Source organism: Pongo abelii, chromosome 7, assembly GCF_028885655.2.
Source record: "Pongo abelii isolate AG06213 chromosome 7, NHGRI_mPonAbe1-v2.0_pri, whole genome shotgun sequence".
Lineage (NCBI taxonomy): Eukaryota > Metazoa > Chordata > Mammalia > Primates > Hominidae > Pongo > Pongo abelii.
The window spans coordinates 156846992-156871647 of NC_071992.2; the positions used below are offsets into that span (position 1 = coordinate 156846992).

General features: G+C 46.3%; 2 protein-coding genes and 1 non-coding gene across 6 annotated transcripts in view; 2 read left to right on the top strand and 1 right to left on the bottom strand.

Moving 5' to 3' along the window:
• The window catches only part of TRAPPC9 (trafficking protein particle complex subunit 9), a 744079-nt gene that overhangs the window by 713927 nt on the left and 5496 nt on the right, over positions 1 to 24656 (bottom strand). For all 4 annotated transcript variants that reach the window (XM_024250828.3, XM_009244129.4, XM_024250829.3 and 1 more), the window contains exons 2-4: positions 22780 to 23373; positions 9245 to 9390; positions 4671 to 4799 (exon numbers count right to left, since the gene is read on the bottom strand). In XM_024250828.3, the coding sequence (XP_024106596.1) occupies positions 4671 to 4799; positions 9245 to 9390; positions 22780 to 23363 (859 nt within the window). In that variant the 5' untranslated portion in view covers positions 23364 to 23373. The remainder of the gene's footprint in view (positions 1 to 4670; positions 4800 to 9244; positions 9391 to 22779; positions 23374 to 24656) is intronic.
• Positions 7767 to 7901, top strand: LOC112134790 (small nucleolar RNA SNORA70). The gene has a single exon (XR_002916141.1). It is a non-coding gene; the product is annotated as a small nucleolar RNA SNORA70 (small nucleolar RNA).
• Positions 7773 to 8345, top strand: LOC103891403 (large ribosomal subunit protein uL16-like). The gene has a single exon (XM_009244128.4). It carries the CDS (start codon positions 7870 to 7872, stop codon positions 8263 to 8265), a length of 396 nt encoding a protein of 131 aa, XP_009242403.1. The 5' UTR covers positions 7773 to 7869; the 3' UTR covers positions 8266 to 8345.

Below are 24656 nucleotides of genomic sequence, written 5' to 3' on the forward strand. Positions count from 1 at the left end.
TGGACAGTGGCCAAGACACAAATGCCAGTGCTGCATAACTCTCTCTGTCCCACCCTTTCCACACTGGCCAACCCCCTGATTGATGTATAGATGTACACATGGAACTGTAGATATGCTGATACCTCTAAACCCCGGAAGCCAATCTACTGAAGCTCAGCCCGACTGCCAGGGGTTTTTTGTTTTGTTTTCTGTTTTTCTGGGGTTTTTTTTGTTTTTTTTCTTTGAGACAGAGTCTCACTCTGTCGCCCAGGCTGGAGTGCAGTGGCACAATCTCGGCTCACTACAACCTCTGCCTCCCCAGGTTCAAGCGATTCTTCTGCCACAGCCTCCCAAGGGGCTGGGACTAGAGGTGCGCACCACCACGCCCAGCTAATTTTTTGTTGTTATTGTTGTATTTTCAGTAGACACGGGGTTTCACCATATTGGCCAGGCTGGTCTGGAACTCCTGACCTCGTGATCTGCCCACCTTGGCCTCCCAGTGCTGGGATTACAGGTGTGAGCCACTGCACCTGGCCAACTGCCAGGGTTTAAATCCCAGCTCTGCTACTTACTAGCTCCATAACCTTGGTCAAGTTCCTCAACCTGTCTATGCCTCAGTTTCCACATCTGTAAAACCTGGATAATAATCCAACCTACCTTACTTGGTTGTTGTGAAGATTAAAGGGTTAAATTGGTTTATGTAAAATGTGTGTAGAGGCCGAGGCGGGTGGATCACTTGAGGTCAGGAGTTTGAGACCAGCCTGGCCAACATGGTGAAACCTCATCTCTACTAAAAATACGAAAATTAGCCGGTCATGGTGGTGCACACCTGTAATCCCAGCTACTCGGGAGGCTGAGGCACGAGAATTGCTTGAACCCAGGAGACAGAGGTTGCAGTGAGCCACTGCATTCCAGCCTTGGTGACAGAGTGAGACTCTATCTCAAAAAAAAAAAAAAAAAAAAAAAAAGAACTACTGACCCTCCTCAAATATTTCCTTCATTTCCTGAGTCTCTCTTCACGAAAACATTTTTCCTATTTCAATGCCTCAGTAATTTCCAAACACTATAAAATGATGACTTCATATAAAATAATAGCTAATGGTCATGAGATATTTTATGAGATGACCACCATGCTAAACATTTTGCACACATTCTCTCTAATTCTCACAATTCTACAAAGCAGAAATTAGGAGCCCCTACTCATAGATGCAGAGCGAGGAGGTGGGGGGTACCTGAGAAAGAACTGTAGGACCTGCGTTCAGACACAAGCCAGCTGAACGAGGCTTTTCCATGACACCACAACACCACCCACTAGCAAACATGCAAAACTGGGTGCAATACTCAGGGAGTTCCAGATTCTTTTCAGCTTTAAGGTGCTCCAGACGGTTTCTATCTCTTTTATAAATCATGGCTGACTGGTTTCTAACACTGGAAGAAAAGTCCAATTTCACCACTGTCCACATTGCACATCTGAAATTTTCATGCTGAAATGACATAATAAAAATAACTAGAATACTTTTCCAGGTCTCCATATATAATGGGCATAGTGCTATTCTAAAGCATTAAACAACAACAACAGCAAAATTCAAATGAAGGAAGCCTTATTTAAGTCTTTCACCAACAGGAAAATTAGGACATTAAAAATATATGTGTACAACAGCGCCACCTATGGCCAGAAAGGTCTTTCCAGGTTGCTGAAAAAAAAAGGTAACAAATTTAATTGTTGGCATAATAAGAAATGATCAACAGGGCTTTTTAAAATACGATGCTCAGAGAGCATAACTAAAAGTGTAGCTAGCACATACTGAAATCTGCTTCAAGGAAGGGAACAGTATTCAGTATTTAATCCGAAAGCTTTAACACCCCTACATATAAACAGAAGACACAGCCTCAAAGAAACTAATCTTAGAACAGGAAGAAAACTCGAGCATCTGGCCCACTCTCTTCATTCTACAGGTAGTGAGGTTGAGACCCAGAGAATTTGTTCTTCTAGCAATCAGTGGCAAAGCTTTCTCCTAGTCCTTGGATTTTGCAGTATACCAAAAGCCACCTTAATCTATACCAACCCTATAATCATAAAAGTCACGTCTGGCCGGGCGCAGTGGCTCACGCCTGTAATCCCAGCACTTTGGGAGGCCGAGGTGGGCGGATCATGAAGTCAGGAGATCGAGACCATCCTGGCTAACATGGTGAAACCCCGTCTCTACTAAAAATACAAAAAATTAGCCAGGCGTGGTGGCAGGTGCCTGTAGTCCCAGCTACTCGGGAGGCTAAGGCAGGAGAATGGCATGAACCTGGGAGGCAGAGGTTGCAGTGAGCCAAGATCGCGCCTCTGCACTGCAGCCTGGGCAATGAGCGAGACTCCATCTCAAAAAAAAAAAAAAAAAATCATGTCTCTATATTTCAATCAGTAAATAGCCTAAGTGCCTTACAAAAAAATACTTCCCAAAGGACTGCCAACTATTAATCATACAATTTTGTTGAAATACAAACACATTTATTTATATATTAAAACAGCATAATTGGCCAAGCACAGTGGCTCACACCTGTAATCCCAGCACTTTGGGAGGCCGAAGCGGGTGGATCACTTGAGTCAGGAGTTGGAGACTAGCCTGACCAACATGGCGAAACCTTGTCTCTACAAAAATTAGCTGGGCATGGTGGCACACACTTGTAATCCTGTTACTCAGGAGGCTGAGACACAAGAATCACTTGAACCCGGGAGGCAGAGGTTATAGTCAGCCGAGATCATGCTGCTGCACTTCAGCCTGGGCAACAGAGCAAGACTCTGTCTCAAAAAAAACCACACAGGCCAGGAGCGGTGGCTCACACCTGTAATCCCAACACTTTGGGAGGCCGAGGCAGGCAGATCACTTGAGATCTGGAGTTCAAGACCAGCCTGGCCAACATGGTGAAACCGCATCTCTACTGAAAATACAAAAATTTGCCGGGTGTGGTGACGGACACCTGTAATCCCAGCTACTCAGGAGGCTGAGGCAGGAGAACCACTGAAACCCAAGAAGCAGAAGTTGCAGTGAGCCAAGATTGAGCCACTGCATTCCAGCCTGGGTGACAGAGTGAGACTCTGTCTCAAAAAAAAAAAAAAAAAAAAAAAAAAACCACACACATAATCTATTCAACAATGTCCCCTTGTAGTCAATCTATAAAGGAAAAGTGACTGATGTCAAATCAACGTTTTCACTTTTCTCATCTATTACAGATACAGGAAAAAAATCAAAATTTTCTCAATCACAAAAAAGATAAGCCTGAGGCAGAAGAATAGGATCTAGAGGCAAAGAACCTAAGGTTGTTTCACGCAGACTTCCTACAACTAAATTGAGAGGAAAACCCTAACTTTCCATGACTAAGTAACAAAAGGACCAGAGGCTGCTCCCTTTGACCTTTTCTGCATGACAGATGGGAAATTGGCTGTCCGCAACCAATCAGACTGATTGCGGGTGGAGTCTTAGTTTGCATAGAAGTATAACTTTGTCTACTTTTCATGTGCATAGAAGCATAACTTTGTAACTTCACCTTAGCCTCAGATTGGTTGCTTTTTGCAACCAATCAGATGTTTGCACAGGAGTGTGACCTTTGTTAACTTCAGCCTCTGAGTGGCTGCTTTCTGCAACCAATCAGACTAACTGCAGGCTACCACTTCATTTACAAGAGGTGAGCGTGAAGTGGCCAACGGGAAACTTCTAGTGGGTATTTAGACCCAAGAAGATTCTGTATCCGTGCCCTTGAGCCCGCTGCTCGGCCCACTCCCACACTGTGGAGTGTACTTTCGTTTTCAATAAATCCCTGCTTTCATTATTTTGTTGCTTCCTTCTTTGTGACCTATGCAACATGACGACTGAATCCTGAGCCATTAAAGGCAGGTTCATTCATCAAGGACCAAAACGTTCATGTTCATTCAGCATTCGTGGGTCTGCTCCACCCAAGAAGTTTTCTCACTCTTCATTGGTTCTACCAAGCATAAGCAAATCAAACAATTCATTGAGAGAACGTCATCAGCCAATAAAATAAGAAACTGCTCCCAGGCCCTGAATCAGCTATTAAAATTGACCTCTGGGACTAGCTTCTCCTAATACATAAAATTATAAAAAAGACTTAGACACAGAACCTCAAGTCTGTTCTACCAGGAAATTTTACACAACTATTCCAGAAATCAACCAATCATTCTAACCCATTAGTGGTATTCAATAAGATCGAAAGTATTCAATAAAATCAGAACAAAATGTCTCATACAAGATTTCTGGGCAGGGCACAGTGACTCACACCTGTAATCCCAGTACTTTGGGAGGCCGAGGCGGGTGGATCACGAGGTCAAGCATTTGAGACCAGCCTAGCCAATATAGTGAACCCCATCTCTATTAAAAATACAAAAAATTAGCCGGGTGTGGTGGCAGGCGCCTGTAATCCCAACTACTCAGGAAGCTGAGGGAGGAGAATCGCTTGAACCTGGGAGGCAGAGGTTGCAGTGAGCCGAGATCGCGCCACTGCACTCCAGCCCAGGCAACAGTGCGAGACTCTGCCTCAAAAAAAAAAAAAAAAAAAAAAATTACTGACTCAATAGATTTTACAGTTTATTTAAATATTAGTCCTAACACAAAGGAAAAAGTAACAAATGAGTCTGCTTTATTTAAAGACCGCAAGTGAGCAGAGGCCAGAAAAAGGGCAAAGCTCACCTGGCCGGTGTCTGTTGGCTGCTTCTGCAGGAAGTGTGCTGCCCTGGAACCTCCGAGCTCCACTCTTCCCACCAGTTCCACCAGGATAGTGATAGATGACAGAAGCTGAACACAATCCTTCCAGGGCAGCTGGGCATTAAGAAAACAAAAAACAAAAACCAGCATCATTAGTCAAGTCAGTGACCCTTCATTAGCTCAAACTGCAGTAACTAAGAATGATTTAAACAGGTGGATTATTTGGAAATGCCAATTTTTCTCCCAAAACAAAGATCAAACCTAAAGATCACTAGTTTTTTGCAAATGGGAACTTGCCACCTGTCTTTCCCATGCCCATGTCCAGGCAGGCAACACAGAACACTCTCACCACACTCAAGATTTCCCTGCAGGGCTGAGCGCACACGTGAAACAGGCCAGCCTCTGCGTTCATCCATTCATGTGGCCAGCATTCCTGCACAGACTGTGTGGCAGACTGCACCAGGTTCTGGAGCTACAGAGATGTATAACAGAAAGTGCCCTGGATTGAAAATATTTCACAGTAATAGCACCAAAGCAAGACCAGAATGCCTTTCCAGACCACGCACCCCATAGGCATCTGCTCCTTCTGCGGCTATAGATGTCCCTCTTCCTCAAAAACAGCTGTATCAACTCGCTACACAGCCCGTTCTTCTCTCATGACGTGACAACCTAATAATCTCCAGCTATGCCACATGCCTTAGAAGGTATGTCGCAGTATTCATCTCTATCATTTTTATCCATTAATTCAGTGGTCCTTAAACTTTTGGTCTAAAAACTCCTTGATGCTCTTAAAAATGACTTAGGATCACAAAGAGCTTTTTTTGTGATGTGGGTTACACCTGTAGATATTTACCATATTGGAAAATAAAACTGAGAAAAGGATTTAAGTATTTATGTATTAATTCCTTTTAAAATAGGCCAGGTGCAGTGGCTCATGCCAGTAATCCCAGCACTTTGGGAGGCCAAGGTGGGTGGATCACTTGAGGTCAGGAGTTCAAGACCAGCCTGGCCAACATGGTGAAAGCCTGACTCTACTAAAAATACAAAAATTGGCCAGGCATGATAGCACACACCTGTAGCCCCAGCTACTCAGGAGGCTCAGGCAAGAGAATCGCTTGAACCTGGGAAATGGAAGTTTCAGTGAGCTGAAATCACGTCATTGCACTCCAGCCTGGGCGACAGAGCGAGACTCTGTCTCAAAAAAATAAAAATAAAAAATCAAATAATAAGCTTGTCGTGTGTTAACAGTTTTATGAAAGATAATTGTTTTCCAAAAGAAAAATAAAATACTGGAGGAATGGCATTATTTGACATGTTCACACATTTCTTTAATGTCAGAGTTAATACAAGTCAGCTGGATCTTCTATCGGCTTCTACATTCAGTCTGCTGTGATGTCAGGCATAAGTAGCTTGTGGACAACTCCACTGTCCACTTCTGAGAGGCTGAGCATGGAAGAGGCCCACGGCACACAGCACCGTCCTTCTCTGTGTGCCCTTTAGGAGCTCTCCTGATCCAGTCCAGCGCCGCATGGGGAAGGCATATGGGCAGTACCAGTCTTTCTGGAGAAGCACCACTGCACATGCCCTAGTCTCAGAGCCCACTGGGAGACGCACAGATTCTCTAATTGATACAATAAGGAGTACTTAGGGAGACAACACTCTTTCAAGAAAACCAAGTAAAACTATGTCTTTCTCAGCCTGCTTAATCCTTTATCTGATTCTCTTTTCTTTTCCATCCCTAATTCTTACTCTCTCTTTCCCCACTTTTATTTCTCTAGCCTCTTTAAAAAACTAAATTTAAGTCCATTTTAAGTTTTATTTTTGTTTTTTCTTAAGAGACAAAGTCTCACTCTTGCTCAGGATGGAGTGCAGTGGTGCGATCATGGCTCACTGCAGCCTTGGCCTCCTGAGCCCAAGCGATCCTCCTGCCTCAGCCTCACAAGTAGCCGGGACTACAGGCACAGACCACCAAGCCCAGCTAATGTTTTTTATTTTTTTATTTTTATTTTTTATTTTATTATTATTATTTTTTTTTTTTTGGTAGAAGTGAGGTCTCCCTATGTTGCTCAGGCTGGTCTACACCCAGTTAATGTTTTTTAATTTTGTTTTGTAGAAATGAGGTGAAGTAAGGTTTTTTTGTTTTTTATTTTTTGTAGAAGTGTTGGGATTACAGGCATGAGCCACCGTGCCTGGCCATTTGAAGTATTTCTTATATTTGGCTGGGCACAGTGGCTTATGCCTGTAATCCCAGCACTCTGGGAGGCCAAGGCAGGCAGATCAGCTGAGGTCGAGTTCAAGAGCAGCCCGGCCAACATGGCAAAACCCCGTCTCTACTAAAAATACAAAAATTAGCAGGGCGTGGTAGTGCACACCTGTAAGTCCCAGCTACTCGGAAGGCTGAGGCAGGAGAATCGCTTGAACCCAGGAGGCGGAGATTGCAGTGAGCCAAGATGATGCCACTACACTCCAGCCTGGGCAACAGAGCGAGACTCTGTCCCCAAGAAGGAAAGAATTTGTTATATTTAATATGTTCTACAGCACCTCGTTAAACTTCTGTTACAGAACTCACCTCATTACTTCATTCCGACTTGTATTATCATAAGTGGCTGACAGGCGTCCTTGCTAAACTGTCAACTTCAACGAAAGAACCCTGTTTTAGTCCTTACTCACACATTGTTCACTTAACAAGCATTTAGGGAGCATCTGCAACATGTCAGGCAATGGACACAGCCAGTCCATCCTCCCAGGACCACCTCCAGGAGGCGCAGTCCCCAAAGGGAAGACCACACACAGACATCCAATTCCAGCACAAAGTGTCAGCAACATCTCAGGCAGAGCACCCGCTCTGCCGACTGCTGCAGGGGATCAGAGATGGCTGTGCTTTGAAATAGGATTTCTTCTTGCCTTTCTTTTAATTTTTAAGATTGACATAGAGTTCACATACCATATAATTCACCCACTTAAAGTGTGCAAGTCAGCAGTTTTTAGTATATTCACAACTGTGCAACCATCACCACTAACACTCTGGAACATTTTCATCACCCCAGAAAGAAACCTTATGCCCGTTAACAGCCACTTCCCCTGCAGCCAAGTAAGCCAACTGAGTTCCTTTCCTCATGGGGGCCCAGTGTGCAATGGCTGCACACAGCAGCTTCCTTGGTAGTGTACGCAGCCTGTTGGTTGTATGGGTTGCTCTAAGGGACCTTGGAGACAGGCCTTTCCGATGGATGTTCATGTTTCTGACCTTGCACTACCCCAATGTAGGCTCCAAACAGGCATGCGAGGTGCCTTTGGAAAGCCCCAGGGCACTGTGGCCAGGGTTCACATTGGCCAAGTTATCATGTCCATCCGCACCAAGCTGCAGAACAAGGAGCATGTGATTGAGGCCCTGCGCAGGGCCAAGTTCAAGTTTCCTGGCCGCCAGAAAATCCACATCTCAAAGAAGTGGGGCTTCACCAAGTTCAATGCTGATGAATTTGAAGACATGGTGGCTGAGAAGCGGCTCATCCCAGATGGCTGTGGGGTCAAGTACATCCCCAATCGTGGCCCTCTGGACAAGCGGCGGGCCCTGCACTCATGAGGGCTTCCAATGTGCTGCCCCCCTCTTAATACTCACCAATAAATTCTACTTCCTGTCCAAAAAAAAAAAAAAAAAAACAGTCACTTCCCATTCCCCCTCCTCCCAGCCCCTAGAACCAGTTGTCTACTTTCTGCTTCTATAGATTTGCCTATTCTAGCCACTTCATATAAATAGAATCACACAATCTGCGGCCTTTTTCATGCCTGGCTTCTCTCACTTAGCACAAAGTTGTCAAGGTTCATCCGTGCTGCAGTGGTATCACAATTTCGCTCCTTTTCATGGCTGAATAATATTCCGCTGTATGCCCATAACACATTTCGTTTATCCATTCATCATGTGACACATGGAGGAGGTTTTGAGGGATGAGTGTAAGAGGTAAAGATCATGGGGAACGGCATCCAAAGCAGAGGGCAAGGTATACTAAGAACAGAGGAAAAGGGAAAGCGTGGGCAGGGCCTCCTTCAGATGACGCATGGCAGGGCGGGAGGACGGCAGCAGATACAGCAGGGAAGCATCCTAGGCCACTGCTCATGGCAACCGGCACAGGCTGGCTGCTTTTCCTCCCTCATCCCTTCTTTTTGGGGACTTTCTTTTGCCGTTTCCTCTCATTTCTTTTTTTATTTTATTTTATTTATTTTTGAGATGGAGTCTCGCTCTGTTGCCAGGCTGGAGTGCAGTGGCGCAACCTCTGCTCACTGCAACCTCTGCCTTCTGGTTCAAGAAATTCTGCTGCCTCCGCCTCCCGAGTAGCTGGGACTATAGGCGCATGCCACCACGCCCACCTAATTTGTGTATTTTTAGTAGAGACGTGGTTACACCATGTTGGCCAGGATGGTCTCAATCTCTTGACATCATGTTCGGCCCACCGCAGCCTCCCAAAGTGCTAGGATTACAGGCGTGAGCCACCACGCCCAGCCTCTCATTTTAAATAACAGTTGAAACAATTACATATCAGATCATCTTCATCAGCTCATCTTACCTCCAAGCCACAGAAAGTCATTCACAGAACGCAGCAGCTCCACCGACATGTGGTAATGCACCAGGGAGTCCTGCAGCATCCCTGCCTGCAGGCACAGGTCCCCCACGTGCTTCCGCATGCGGCCTTGGCACCGCTTCTTGTAATGTCTAGAAAATAAATGACAATGTATCTTTATTACTATACAACTCCCACCCAGAAAGCACTCTGACTAAGCACTATTCAATTCTCTCACTACTAAAAATGCTAAGAAGGCAACTGTAGGCTCTGTAATTTTAAGTCAGCAATAATCATTGCCAGTTATGCGAGCTGGAGTGGTCTTGATTTCAAAAATGTACTGCCAAGCAATTTTTTTAAAGGTGATAGGTACGTAAGGACTTCTACCATGTCTTTCACGTAGGCAATGTTAGAATTGGATTTTTCTTTTTAGATTTTCCAGTTGTAACATTAGCATAAGGAAGTTTATGTTTCAGCTTTTTAAAAAAATCAATTTATCTTCCACTTCTTAACATCAAACCTATTATTATTTTATAAAGAGAGCTATGCTGAGTCTTGTTAGCCAACCATTTGGCTTCAGCAAACAAGATGTTCATCCTTGCTATTTCAGGGCAAGCTTTAGGAAAGCTTTCAGAGGGCAGGGCCTGGGGTGCTCACTAATAGCTCTTTAAATATTGGCAAGGATATGCCATTAAATAATGCAAAGGCTTCTGAGTCCCTATGAACTCAGAAACCAAAGCAACTGTACCAAAATATTCCTTTTATCATTTTTAAATACTTCTAATCTTTAAATGTTATCTTTCTTAAGATAGATGATTTTTTTTTAAAGAAAAACTGCAGCTGGATTAAACTTTCCCTCATCAAGAAAGCAAACTTATCAAGAATAAAACTCCTCTGGAAATCCAGAAGATGTGACGTTTCTAAGTAAATGAATGTTATTGACACATCTCAATACAATGTTAAATCCTATCATGTCTAACTCTAACAAGTTCAACAAACTCTTTGTTGCTCTGGAATTTAGCGTTTCCAATCTGAATAAGTTTTAAACAAAGATCACAACGTAAGGCAGACGCGGAAAGAAGAAGAAACGCCAGCCTTCGTTTGTCTCCTTCTTGGCCACAATGCAGTGTCAGGATGGCCCCTGCTAACAGACCCTCCCCATAAGAAAATGCAGCATCTGGCAGGGTGCAGTGGGTCACGCCTGTAATCCCAGCACTTTGGGAGGCCGAGGTGGGTGGATCACAAGGTCAGGAGATAGAGACCATCCTAGCTAACACGATGAAACCCCATCTCTACTAAAAATACAAAAAATTAGCCGGGCGTGGTGGCACATGCCTGTAGTCCCAGCTACTCAGGAGGCTGAGGCAGGAGAATCACTTGAACCCGGGAGGCGGAGGTTGCAGTGAGCCGAGATCATGCCACTGCACTCCAGCCTGGGAGACAGGGTGAGACTCTCAAAAAAAAAAAAAAGAAAAGAAAAAAAAGCATCTGAGCTGCTCCTCCCATCCCAATAGCAGTCACCTCAGCAGCCTCCACCTAGTCTCTGACTCCTCACTCTGCACCCCCTTCCCTTCATTGCTTCTATACACACACAGCCAGAGTGTCCTTCCCAAAGCACAAATCAGTCTGTGTCCCTCCCCCACTGCAAACTTTTCACAGGATGCTCAATTCAGTCGTAGGGAGAAGCATGCGGTCCATAGCCAGCCCCTCCTACAGCTCTGGCCTCCCGTCCTACGGCTGTGGCTTTGCACTCCACAGGCAACCTTGCTGCAACGCTGAAGTCCCCCGACCTCAGGCTCTATCTGCCTCACAACTTCCACTCTCTTTTAGGCTCATCTCAATGACTAGTTTCTCAAGGGAGCCTTCCCTGACTCCAACCTCTGCACTTGGGTTAAGTGTCCTTGATGTGTTTCTAGAATATTGTTCCTTTTTTTTTTTTTTTTTTTTTTTTTTGGAGACAAGGTCTTGTTCTGCTGCCCAGGCTGGAGCCCAGTGGCACAATCACAGCTCACTGCAACCTCCAACTCCTGGGCTCAAGAGATCCTCCCACCTCAGCCTCCCCAGTAACTGGGACCACAGGTGTGCACCACGACATCTGGCTAATTTTTTTTTATTTTTTGTAGAGATAGGGTCTCCTTATGTTGCTCAAGCTGGTCTTGAACTCCTGGGCTCAAGTGATCCTCTTGCCTCAGCCTCCCAAAGAGCTGGGATTACAGCTCTTTGCCCAGCCAGCTCTTACTCTCAAAGGTAGACAGTGTTTTGCTCACTTCCTCGGTATGTTATCCTGTTCCAAATGGGGAAAAAAAATTCGGTATCCAAATGGACATTTTACTCCACCAGTAACATAACTGTCAACTCTTAATACATGAATAAGTTTACAAATACTACTGTATATTAGTTTAGTATATTTTAAATTAGACTTTAAAGCAACAACAAAACTTTACTCCTAACCAATTAGAAAAAGATTCACTTTAAAGCATCCTAAAGAAGTAAATTAGGTCAGGCACGGTGGCTAATACCTGTAATACCACCACTTTGGGAGGCCAACGCAGGAGGATCACTTAAGGCTAGGACTTCGAGACAGCTGGGCAACAGAGCAAGACCATGTCTCTCCAAGGCTCAGGTGATCCTCCCACCTTAGCCTCCCAAGTAACTGGGACTACAGGCACACAACCCCTTGCTCAACTAATATTTATATTTTTTGTAGAGACAGGGTCTCACCATGTTGCCCAGGCTGGTCTGGAGCTCCTGGGCCCAAGCAATCTACCTGCCTTGGCCTCCCAAAGTGCTAGATTTATAGGAGTCAGCCACTGTGCCCAGCCTACAAAAAAATTTTTTTTAATTAGCTGGGCATGGTGGCTCGCACCTGTAGTCCCAGCTACTCAGGAGGTAGAGGCAGGAAGATCACTGGAGCCCTGGAATTCGAGACTGCAGTGAGCCATGATTTTGCCACTGCTCTCTAATCTGGGCAACAGACCAAGATCCTGTCCCTTAAAAAAAGAAAGGAGTAAATTATTACATCTTCACATGAACTTTACAAAAGTGTACACCTACTGTAGCAAAATATAACCCACAAAATTTTCAAAAATATTTTTCTAGTAGCAGCTTCCAAATACATAACTTGTTTTTAAAAGTGCAAACATTATGATAAACAATTTGTTTTGAAAACATAGGACTTTTACAAAAAGTCATATAAATACTCTTCTAGTTTTTCATATGAAGGCCATGATACAATAAAACCATACAAATATTTTAAATTGTATAAAAACAAAATGAGGCCGGGCGCGGTGGCTCACGCCTGTAATCCCAGCACTTTGGGAGGCCAAGGTGGGCGGATCACAAGGTGAGGAAATTGAGACCATCCTGGCTAACACGGCGAAACCCCGTGTCTACTGAAAATACAAAAAATTAGCCAGGCGTGGTGGCTGGCGCCTGTAGTCCCAGCTACTCGGGAGGCTGAGGCAGGAGAATGGTGTGAACCTGAGAGGCGGAGCTTGCAGTGAGCGGAGATCGCACCACTGCACTCCAGCCTGGTCGACAGAGAGAGACTCTGTCAAAAAAAAAAAAAAAAAAAAAGAATAAAATGCTTAATATTTTGGTGATTTTGGTACTATTTATATGGCTTATGGAAAACAAGAGCTTGGTATTCTAGTCCAAAAAAACAATTTATCTGCAAAGAAATTTCTATATTCAAATCCAAAGAAAAGCTAAAGCTGCTCAACAACAACAGTTTGCAATTAAAATCCAAGAGAACCTGGATAGAGAGAATCTCTTTTGCAGGGTCAGGGATGGTATTACACAGTTTAAGAAGTCTTTGGGCCTGGCAAGGTGGCTAATGCCTGTAATCCCAGCACTATGGGAGGCTGAGGCAGGCGGATCACGAGGTTAAGAGATCGAGACCATCCTGGCCAACACGGTGAAACCCCCATCTCTACTAAAAATACAAGAATTAGCTGGGCATGGTGGCACATGCCTGTAGTCCCAGCTACTCAGGAGGCTGAGGCAGGAGAATCGCTTGAACCCAGGAGGCGGAGGTTGCAGTGAGCTGAGATGGCACCACTGCACTCTGGCCTGGCAACGGAGCAAGACTCCATCTCAAAAAAAAAAAAAAAAAAAGCCAGGCACAGTGGCTCACGCCTGTAATCCCAGCACTTTGGGAGGCCAAGGCGGGCAGATCACGAAGTCAGGAGATCGAGACCATCCTGGCTCACATGGTGACACCCTGTCTCTACTAAAAAATACAAAAAACTGGCAGGGCGCGGTGGCTCACGCCTGTAATCCCAGCACTTTGGGAGGCCTAAGCGGGCAGATCATGAGGTCAGGAGATCGAGACCATCCTGGCCAACATGATGAAACTCTGTCTCTACTAAAAATACAAAAAATTAGCCGGGCGTGGTGGCGGGCACCTGTAGTCCCAGCTACTCGGGAGGCTGAGGCAGAAGAACGGTGTGAACCTGGGAGGCAAAGCTTGCAGTGAGTGGAGATCACGCCACTGCACTCCAGCCTGGGTGACAGAGCAAGACTCCGTCTCAAAAAAAAAAAAAAAAAAAAAAAAATTAGCCAGGCGTGGTGGTGGGCGCCTGTAGTCTCAGCTATCAGGAGGCTGAGGCAGGAGAATGGTGTGAACCTGGGAGGGGGAGCGTGCAGTGAGCCAAGATCGCGCCACTGCACTCCAGCGTGGGCAACAGAGCAAGACTCCGTCTCAAAAAAAAAAAGAAGTCTTTGTATACTTAAATAATGGCTACAGCCCATAATTTTGCACTACAATATTTTGGGATGGGGAGCTTTTTGACTACGTGCCTGATGTAAATACAATAAGTATACTAAAAGGTGCCCACGTGGTAGAGCTAAAGCACCAAAGCAGACAAACTTAAGATGCCAGAGCAGCTGGGCGCAGTGGCTCACACCTGAAATCTCAGCACTTTGGGAAGCTGAGGCAGGCAGATCATTTGAAGCCAGGAGTTCGAGAGCAGCCTGTCCGACATAGCAAAACCCTGTCTCTACTAAAAATACTAAAATTAGGCCCGGCACGGTGGCTCACGCCTGTAATCCCAGCATTTTGGGAGGCTGAGGCAGGCGGATCACCTGAGGTCAGGAGTTTGAGACCAGCCTGGCCAGCATGGTGAAACCCCATCTCTACTAAAAACACAAAATTAGCCAGGCGTGGTGGCGCGCTCTTATAATCCCAGCTACTCAGGAGCCTGAGGCAGGAAAATTGCTTGAATCTGGGAGGCGGAGGTTGCAGTGAGCAGAGATCACGCCACTGCACTCCAGCCTGGGCGACAAGAGCGAGACTCCATCTTAAAAATAAAATAAAATAAAATAAAATTAGCAGAGTGCGGTGGCGCACACCTGTAATAATCCCAGCTACTCAGAGGCTGGACGCACAAGAATGGTTTGAGCCTGGGAGGCGGAGGTTGCAGTGAACCAAGATCGCGCCACTGTACTCCAGCCTGGGCGAATGAGACATTGTCTCAAAAAAAAAAAAAAAAAAAAAAAAAAAAAAAGGTGCAAGAGAGCTCTAAACAGAAAGTTAAAAAAAAAAAAAAAGAAAAAAAAGACATGCAACGTTTTATACTCAGTTTCAGATGCTTTATGGACCATTAGCTGATACTGTATCCTGCCTAATGAAAAACTGAAAACAAATTGTTAGTGTTGATTTCTTCCATCTGAACTTTTTTATGTTAAAAGTTTGAATATTAAAACATCACTCTATACAAAGAAAGAGCAAGAAGCCAGCTACGTGGCTCACACCTGTAATCCCTGCATGGATTACACAGCACGCCTGTAATTCCAGGCAGATTGCTTGAGCTCAGGAATTCGAGACCAGCCTGGGCAACATGGTTAAACCCCATCTTTACAAAAACATACAAAAAATTTAACCAGATGTGGTGGTGCATGCCTGTAGTCCCAGCTACTCGGGAGGCTGAGGTGGGAGGATCACTTGAACCCAGGAGGCAGAGTTTGCAATGAGCCAAGATCACGCCACTGCACTCCAGCCTGGGCAACAAGCCAGACCCCATCACAAAAAAAAAAAAAAAAAAAGAGAGAGAACTGAAAAGTTTTCATTAAAAGTTCAGAAGTGTCTACATTTTGTTTTGCATATGTGCATTATTTGCAACCATGTCCATGTAAAAGCAAAATGAAAAATCTATCTCCCTGGGATGTAAAACACTTTGACGCTACCTAACTATCAAGGAAGTCTGAGCTTTGTGAAATAAATCTGCAGCACTTAAGAGAAGTTCTTTTGACAAGTTTTCTGAAAGGCTCTGAAACTGATTTACTTTAGTCTTCCAAGTATAAGAGGAAGGTAACATAATTAGTAGAGAGAACACGCATTTATTTAAAGTCTGAAGAACCTGAGTTTCAATCCTGCTGCTTCATTACTAGCTGGGTGACGCTGGACTCATTATTTAACCCCTCTGAGAATGCTTCCTCCCAGCAAATTAGGCCTGTCACAGTCTGCCTCAGGTGGCATCAGTGCAACATAAATGAAATAGGTAGGTGGGTGGCTAACTGGTGTCTGACGTATAGTCACATCCGTTTCTCCCTTCTCCCCTTTTAAACTTGTATTACTCCCGTAGTCAGATTTAAGCCTCTGATGATAGGCTGTCTTATTTGTCCTCATATCCACTCAGCATAGTGCCTTACACTTAGAAGTGTCAAAAAAGAACTGCTTCCAGCCGGGCATAGTGGCTCACTCCTGTAATCCTAGCACTTTGGGAGGCCAAGGCAGGTGGATTGTCTCAGCTCAGGAGTTCAAGACCAGCCTGGGCAACATGGCAAAACCCCATCTCTACTAAACAAAATATAAAGATTAGCCGGGCATGGTGGCATACACCTATGGTCCCAGCTACTCAGGAGGCTGAGGCAAGAGAATTGCTTGAACCCAGGAGGCAGAGGTTGCAGTGAGCTGAGAACATGCCACTGCCCTCCAGCCTGAGCAACAGAGTGAGACTCCGTCTCAAAAAAAAAAAAAGAACTGCTTCCTCGATAGTAACTAGCAATGTTCATAAGAGGGTTTTGTTTTTTGTTTTTTATCTTTTGTTAAAAAGAGCTATTCCAGAACTATTCAACAGTCCCTCCCCCAATTCCCCAGCACCTCTCTCCTCAAGATGCCCTTCCTGATCTGCCCTTCTGGGTCCATAGGAAAGAGTCTGTTCAGCTGGAACTCCATCCTGCTGCCAGCACAGAGGAGGTGAAGGGCAAATCTGGCCACATCATTCCCTTCAGATTTCTTTAGTAGCTCCCCCACCCCCAGCACCTTTAGAAGAAGTGGCAGCTGCACCTAAAACCCCTAACTCCATGGAATAATATAGAAAACCCCAACCAGGAGTGGTGGCTCACGACTGTAATCTCAACACTTCGGGAGGCTGACCTGAGGTCAGGCGTTCAAGACCAGCCTAGCCAACATGGTGAGACCCCCAGCTCTACTAAAAATACAAAATTAGTGGGGCATGGTTGCAGATGCCTGTAATCCTAGCTACTCAGGAGGCAAGGCTGGAGAATCACTTGAACCAGGGAGGTGGAGGTTGCAGTGAGCTGATATGGTACCACTGCATTCCAACCTGGGCAACAAGAGTGAAACTCCAATCTCAGGAAAAAAAAAAAAAAAAAAAACAGGATCTAGGCTGTCCTCCAGTCTCCTGGTCATGGCAAGCACCCAGGGGTCAGCCTAGGGCCTTCCTCCTGCCTCCATCTGCATTCTCCCTCACTCAGCTCATCCACATTCAGGGTTTTCAACACAGGCTACATACTGCCAACAACCATGTGTCTCGTGAGTCCACCTCCTGCACCTGAGCTCCAGACTCCCATCCGATTGCCTCTTTAATCTCTCTGTTTGAATGCCCAACAGACATCTCAAAAACACTTCCCCCATGGCCTCCCAGTTTTCCTCATGGTAAGAAACAGCCTACCGGGTACCCTGTTGTTCCAGTCACACTCTCAGACAGATTTCTCCTGTCTGTCCATCATCTTTTCCCCATCTCTGTCTCTAAAGTATATCATAGCTTGGTGCCCCGGCACCTAGCACAGCACACGGCAAGCTTCCCGTAAATGTGTGCTGAGTCACCTCTGGAGGGCACCTGCTAATGAGGGAGGTCTCTCCTGGCACAGGTCACTTAGGAAAGGCGCTTGTCTCTCACAGAGGAGGTGGAGAGGACAGCCCAGGACAAGGACTCAAGACTCTCCTGTGGTCTGAACTCTGAAGGGTCTGCGGTCCAGGAGAGCACCTGGGTTTTGAACTCCGAGACTCGGCTGCCAGGAGAGCAGGGGAGGAGGGAGCCCAGGCCAGATTGTCCCCATGGATCCTGGGAGCCAGCGGCAGCAGGAAAGGCCCACCGCCTAGGGTTAAACCAGCCACCCCTGGATCCCTGCCCTGCATTTTCCAAGCTGGACAGCTACGACTTCCTGTACTTAATACATTCATGTCTCTTCTGTTCTGCCACCCTAGAATGTGATGATATCTTTCAGAAAGCCCAGCCTGTCTCAACTGGGACAAAGCAAACGAAGAAAGTAAGTGTTGGTACTTGGACCAGAGCACTAAGGAAGAAACAAGGCCCCTGGGCAGTGAGGTGGTGGCAGCAGGTCACAGAGCGAGAACCTTTCCCTGAGGGGGATGAAACCACAGGAGACTAGGCCAGCCAAAGAGTGTCCTGTAGGGCTGCCCTTGGTGTTGGAGACTCTAGATCAGTAATGCAAACAAATGATGTGCCACCAGTGAGGGACATTAGCGTCAACAAATGCAGACACTGGCTTGGTGCAGTGGCTCATGCCTGTAATCCCAGTACTTTGGGAGGCCAAGGCAGGCGGATTACTTGAGGTCAGGAGTTCGAGACCAGCCTGGCCAACATAGTGAAACCCTGTCTGTACTAAAAATACAAAAAACTAGCCTGGTGTGGTGGCACGTGCCTGCAATCCCAGCTACTTGAGAGGCTGAAGCAGGAGAATCGCTTCAACCCAGGAGGCGGAGTTTGCAGTGAGCCAAGATCACGCCACTGCACTCCAGCCTGGGCGAGAGAGTAAGACTCTGTCTCAAAAAAAAAAAAAAAAAAGCAGACACAGTTATGTCTGTGTCTTACCTACATGAGGTTAAATGGAAAGTCTAGAGCAGGTAAGAGCCTGTACAATAGCTACGGGTGAACTGCCTGTCTGGTTCTGAATGCTCATTGGCAGAAGCAAAAAGGAAACAGTGGTCACTTATATAGGGCCTTGTGTCTACAAGATCCAAGTGAACTAGAAGGCCATATTTCCCTGACACTTAAACAAATTGCCCTTGAGCCCTCATAAGGGGTGCAAAAGACTGGTGTGGGTTTTTTTGTTTTTTATTTTGAGATGGAGTTTCGCTCTTGTTGCCCGGGCTAGAGTGCAATGACATGCACTTGGCTCACTGCAACTTTGCCTCCCAGATTCAAGTAATTCTCCTGCCTCAGCCTCTCAAGTAAACTGGGACTACAGGCACATGCCACCACGCCCGGCTAACTTTTTTATTTTTGGTAGAGACAGGGTTTCACCATGTTGACCTCAGGTGATCCACCCGCCTCAGCCTTCCAAAGTGCTGAGATTACAGATGTGAACCACCGCGCCCAGCCTGGTGTGGGTTTTAGAATGGCCTGTGTCTCCTTTATGGTGGAAAGTCGCTGAGGTGAAGGAAATGGGAAACGGCATGCTCAAGGCAGAAGCAAAAGAAAAGACAGCCGCACCCTCCCGCAGCTCCCCTGGCCGCCAGCACACTCCAGCGCCAGCATTCCTTGCCTTCATGCACGGCCCACAGCCACAGCCGGGAATCACAGGCCAGAAACGTTCGCTCAGAAGCCCAGGATCAAGCACGGCGCTGCAGCCTGGGACTTTCGCAGTTAAGCTATCCCAGGAAAACCCCCTAAAGCCGCCAGAATCAATTAGCAATTCACTTCCTCAAAACAAACAGACGAAAGAATAAAGGCTCGTGTGTCACTAAATGCTACAGACTGAACACGATCCCCCAGAGCAAGTATTTTAGCAAACACCAAACGCCAATGGGTTACGTGCTAAAAAAAAGCTAAAATTAAAAAACATATTTAAAAAAAATGAAAAGACTATCCAGTTAACATATAGATTTAGACAGCAGTGTTTGTTTTTTAAAGCAGTGAAGGCTATGAGAAGGCAGCACATAGGGAAATCTAGCTATTTTTAATGCAACATGTTTACAGCCTACCTTTTCAGACCCAATAACACACTCACAGGGCAGTATGACAGAAAAAAAGAAAAAGAAAAAGAAAAGAAAGAGGAACAAGCAAAAATTAGAAACATATAAGAGCAGAAATAATTTTGATAACTACAACACTACATGGACAAAAATGGGCCACGGGTTTTCATGAGGGGCACATGTGAGCTTTTAAGTAAATTACACCTACACCTCGTGTACCGGGGAACTCCAGGACCTGAAGGTAGAATGACCTGTCAGGGGGCCTATCAGTATGGTCAACGTGTCAAACTAAAACTGGCCTTACATCTGGACATTTCCTGTTGAGCTACAAAATACTATCCCATTTCAGGTTGGACACTCTCTCACTCCTACCAAGAGTTGCAGGGGAGAGCAAGGCTTTGTTCCTGCACCAAATCATTCCTTCAAAAATTAGAGAACCGGCCGGGCACTGTGGCTCACACCTGTAATCCCAGCACTTTGGGAGGCCGAGGCAGGCGGATCACTTGAGGTCAGGAGTTCGAGACCAGCCTGGCCAACATGGTGAAACCCCATCTCTACTAAAAATACAAAAATTAGCCGAGTGTGGTGGCACACGCCTGTAATCCCAGCTACTCAGGAGGCTGAGGCACGAAGAATTGCTTGAGCCCAGGAGACGGAGGTTGCAGTGAGCCGAGACCGCGCCACCACACTCCAGCCTGGACGACACAGCAAGACACCATCTCAAAAAAAAAAAAAAAAAAAAAATTAGAAAACCATGGAGAAACAAAAGCAACAACAGGTTACCATTATGAGAGGAGGATGTATCTGATTTGAGTTCACCAGTGTCATTATCTCACTGAAGTTCAAATGCTAACTGATGTCTAATTGCGGTTGTCCCACTACAGTGAGCAAGCAGCTTTATTTGCCACTGTATTTTCAGTGCCTGGAGCCATGCCTGGCATATGAAGGCTCTCAACAAACGCTTGCCAGTCATTATCCACTATGTGTGACGCACTGCATCACAGCACACTCCCATTCCTCCTGCAGAGTTGTGAGCACAGATTTCAAAAGGCAAAAAAGACCTGGCATTTGAAGGTGGATCTGCAACCTCACAGCCAAGAAGTGGATGACTGAAAAATGTCACTGATGCCCATGTGGCAAAGGAGGAAGGCATGAGTCAAGGGGTCAGAGCGGGATTCTTGACCCATGCCGCCTGTGAGCTTCAACCCCTCACCCCTTCTCTGTAAAGCAGGGGCAGGCCACTCCCTGCCGACCTCGCAGGTGGCTGCCAAGCTGTGCACACCATACAGCAACACCTTATCAGGGATGACTCCCGTGGTGCCTGCTGGCTGGACAGCAGTGTGCGCTATTCAAGAGGCACAGGAGGCGCAGCAGAAGGCAACGAGGTGAGGTAGAAAGGCCCTGGGCCTCAGAGACAGCCCTGGTGCTTATATCAGCGCTGCTGCTCAGTGGCTGCCCGGGTCTCTAAACCTTGCTGCCTCAGCCCCACATCAGCCAGCAGAGCAACCCCGTGTAGATCACAGGGCTGGTATGAGGATTAAACACAGAGCAGGTCTACAGCATGCCTTTCCCTTTCCTTAAGCCAAATATGCACATTTGGGTGAAGAAATGAAAATTCCTTCCTTCCAGACCCCGCAAAGCACCACAGGCAGGTGTGACTGAGGCTATTCTATGCTTCCAACTCTGAGGGCTGGACTTAGACAACTGTGTCTCAATTCTGTGATCATTTCTCCTTATACTTACCAACAACCAGAAAGACACCATGTGGCCTTAGATAAATTTCAGAAACATACTGAGCACCTACTTTGCAGCAGGCACTATGGTGGCGTGCACCTTACGTCACTGAATCCTCACCTGTGGCTCATCAGCCAATCCTACACAGGAGGAGGGAGAGCCCTGTCCAAGCCAGGAGGCCAGTGACTGACACAGTGACACATCACTTTCCCTGGCAAATGGGGACGCCCTCTTGGCAAATAGCTGCTGCCTAGGCTTGCATCTCATCCAGCTCTGCAGAACAGCCACCATGGCAAGACACAGCAGCGAGCAGAGAGTGGAAGGAAGTGGCAAGGAAGAGCTCATCTGCAATTCTGATTTGAAATAAAGTTTTTGACTTCATAACAGGCAAGATGGGAAGCTGACCTTTTCCTGCTCTATCCAACACTCCTTGTACACAGACAGAATAGACATACTTTTCATTTGTATAAGGTAGCTGTTTAGGAGCTCCCAGGTGGTATTTCTGGCATCCTGATATCCACGCTTGGCTGCTCTGTAAGTGTGGCCATCAGGAGAGAAAAAGTAGCCACATACGCAGGGTGCACAGCCTGGCAATCAGGAGACGTGGGCTCTATTTCTAGCTCAGCTAGGACCTAACCCTTACCTCTCCAGATTCACCCTCTCATCTGTGAACCAAAGGGATGAGACTGAATAAAAGTGTTCAAACTGTGCTCTAGCACAGTGCTGTCCAACAGAAATAAAATGCAAGTCACGTAAGTACATTTCGGTTTCTAGTTGCCACATTTTTAAAAGTAAGAATGAAACAGTTGATACTGATTTTTAAAATATAGTTTATTTAACCTAAGATATGTAAAATACTATCATTTCAACATGTAATCTATATAAAACATATTAGCAAGAAAGTTGGCCAGGCACAGAGGCTCACACCTGTAATCCCAGCACTTTGGGAGGCCAAGGCAGGCAGATCACTTGAGGCCAGGAGTTCAAGACCAGCCTGGCCAACGTGGCAAGATCCTATCTCTATTAAAGATACAAAACTTAGCCAGGCATGGTGGCACGTGCCTGTAGTCCCAGCTACTTGGGAGGCTGAGGCATGAGAATCACTTGAACCTGGGAGGTGCAGGTTGCACTGAGCCAAGATCGCACCACTGCACTCCAGCCTGAGAGACAGAGTAAGACTCTGTCTCAAAAAAAAAATTAGCAAGGAAGTTTATTTTTTCAGAATTAAGTCTCAAAATCTGGCGTGGGTTTTATTCACAGCCCACCTCAATTCAAACTAGCCTCATGTCTAGTGCCCAAAAGCCACAACTGGCTGTGGCTGCTGTATGGGACAGAGCTCCAGGAGTCCCACGAGGGGAGCCCCACTAAAAAAAGGGGAGTGTACAAGACAACTCTAAAAGACTTCCCCAACCAAAGGCTGTCTCTGTCTTTAAAAGTCACTGGTTTTTGTTTGGTTGGTTTATTAGCAGCACTCAAACAGATTCTGACAGAAAGTCATTAGTTTTAAAAACCAATGAACAACATCTTTCTACTCCTTGCTACAATAAAATTCTGCCCTGCGCTTTTGTGCTTTCCCCTTCTGATGTAGGGAAGCCAAGGGGCCTGGGTCTCTAGGTAAACTTACCTGCTGTCTGTGTCCAGTCCTACAAAGTCCTTTTTCTCAAATGGGACACAGAGAAGGGGGATCTTATCCCCAGACTTGTCTGTGGCTCTGTCCAGACGCTTGGACTCCAGCACGATGAACAGTGACTCGATGAAGTCCTCGATTCTCTTCTCCACCGTCTGGCAGTCCTCGTAGTTGGGGTAGAAGGCCACGTCAGTGCGCGGCTGCTCCACGATCTCCCCCTGCAGTCCGAAGACAAAGAGCCGGGAATCATACAGCGTGGAGCCGTAGATCTCCTTCTGCACGTGGAACTTCTCGAAGGTCTGTGGCCAGTCCTTGGCCGAGAAGCAGTCTGTGATGGTGATGAGGCCCACGACTTTGCGGTGGGTCTGGAAGTCGCCCCACTCATTGTTCTCGGGTGGGTAGTGGTGCCTGTAGCGGATGTAGAGGACTCGCTGGGAGTCCCGCACGCTGATCTGACTCACAGAGCAAATCCTCTTATAGATCCTGAAGAAGTTCTCCTCGGAGACGATGCCCACAGGCTGGACCACCACAAGCAGCGTCTGGTGGTCCTCAGCACACTGCATGTAGTCAGGGACGCTCATTTTCAAGTCCCTGTTCAGAGAGAAGAAATGAGGCTGTGAGACACAGAGTCCTGAGTGCTGAGAGCCCACTCTGGGAGGCAGTGACTATGACCTTCACTACCCAGAGGCAGGGGAAGCCCCAAGGAAATCCGTGGCATCAACAGGTCTTAGGGCTCCACATGTGGCTGTCGCAGCTCTGATCATAATGCTGTAACTGTTGACCTTCAGTCCCTTGGCCTCAGCGTGGAGCTTCTACAGAAATGGGGCTGTTTCTTGTCTTTCTATTCTTACCACCTAACCAGGAGTAGTAAGAGTCAGTGCTCAAAAATGCCTGTTGAGTGAATGAATAAACACGTGTGTAATTGCTCCCCCATCCCCTCAACAGGATATTAAGAAAAATCCACCACACAATCAGATCTGGATTTGAATTCCGGGCTCCCTGGAACTCCTCAGCTACAAAATAGTGGTGATAATAGAACTTGTCGTGGCCGGGCATGGTGGCTCATGCCTGTAATCCTAACACTTTGGAAGGCCGAGGGTGATGGATCACTTGAGGTCAGGAATTCGAGACCAGCCTGGCCAACATGGTGAAACCCCACCTGTACTAAAAATACAAAAATTAGCCATGCATGGTGGCACGTGCCTGTAATCCCAGCTACCCAGGAGGCTGAGGCAGGAAAATCGTTGGAACCCGGGAGGTGGAAGCTGCAGTGAGCCAAGATTGCACCACTGCACTCCAGCCTGCGTGACAGAGTGAGACTCCGTCTCAAAAAAAAACAAGAGGCAGGGCGCGGTGGCTCACACCTGTAATCCCAGCACTTTGGGAAGCTGAGACAGGTGGATCACGTGGTCAGAAGATCGAGATCATCCTGGCTAACATGGTGAAACCCCATCTCTACTAAAAATACAAAAAATTAGCCCGGCGTGGTGGCAGGCGCCTGCAGTCCCAGCTACTTGGGAGGCTGAGGCAGGAGAATGGCGTGAACCAGGGAGGCGGAGCTTGCAGTGAGCCGAGATCGTGCCACTGCACTCCAGCCTGGGCAACAGAGCCAGACTCCATCTCAAAAAAAAAAAAAAAAGAATTAAAAGAAAAAGAACTTGCCTTATAAAACTGTATTTAGATTGAGGAGGTTACGAATGTAAAGGGCCTAGCATTGTGCCTAATATAAAAGGAGAGATTACACAAATATACCACCGTTCCTTTATAAACTGGAGAGTTGCTATAACCTCTCTGAGCCAATTTTGTCAGATATAAAAAGAAAACGTTATTACCTGATTCCCCAGAGCTGGGGAAAAATTAAATTAGATGACCCA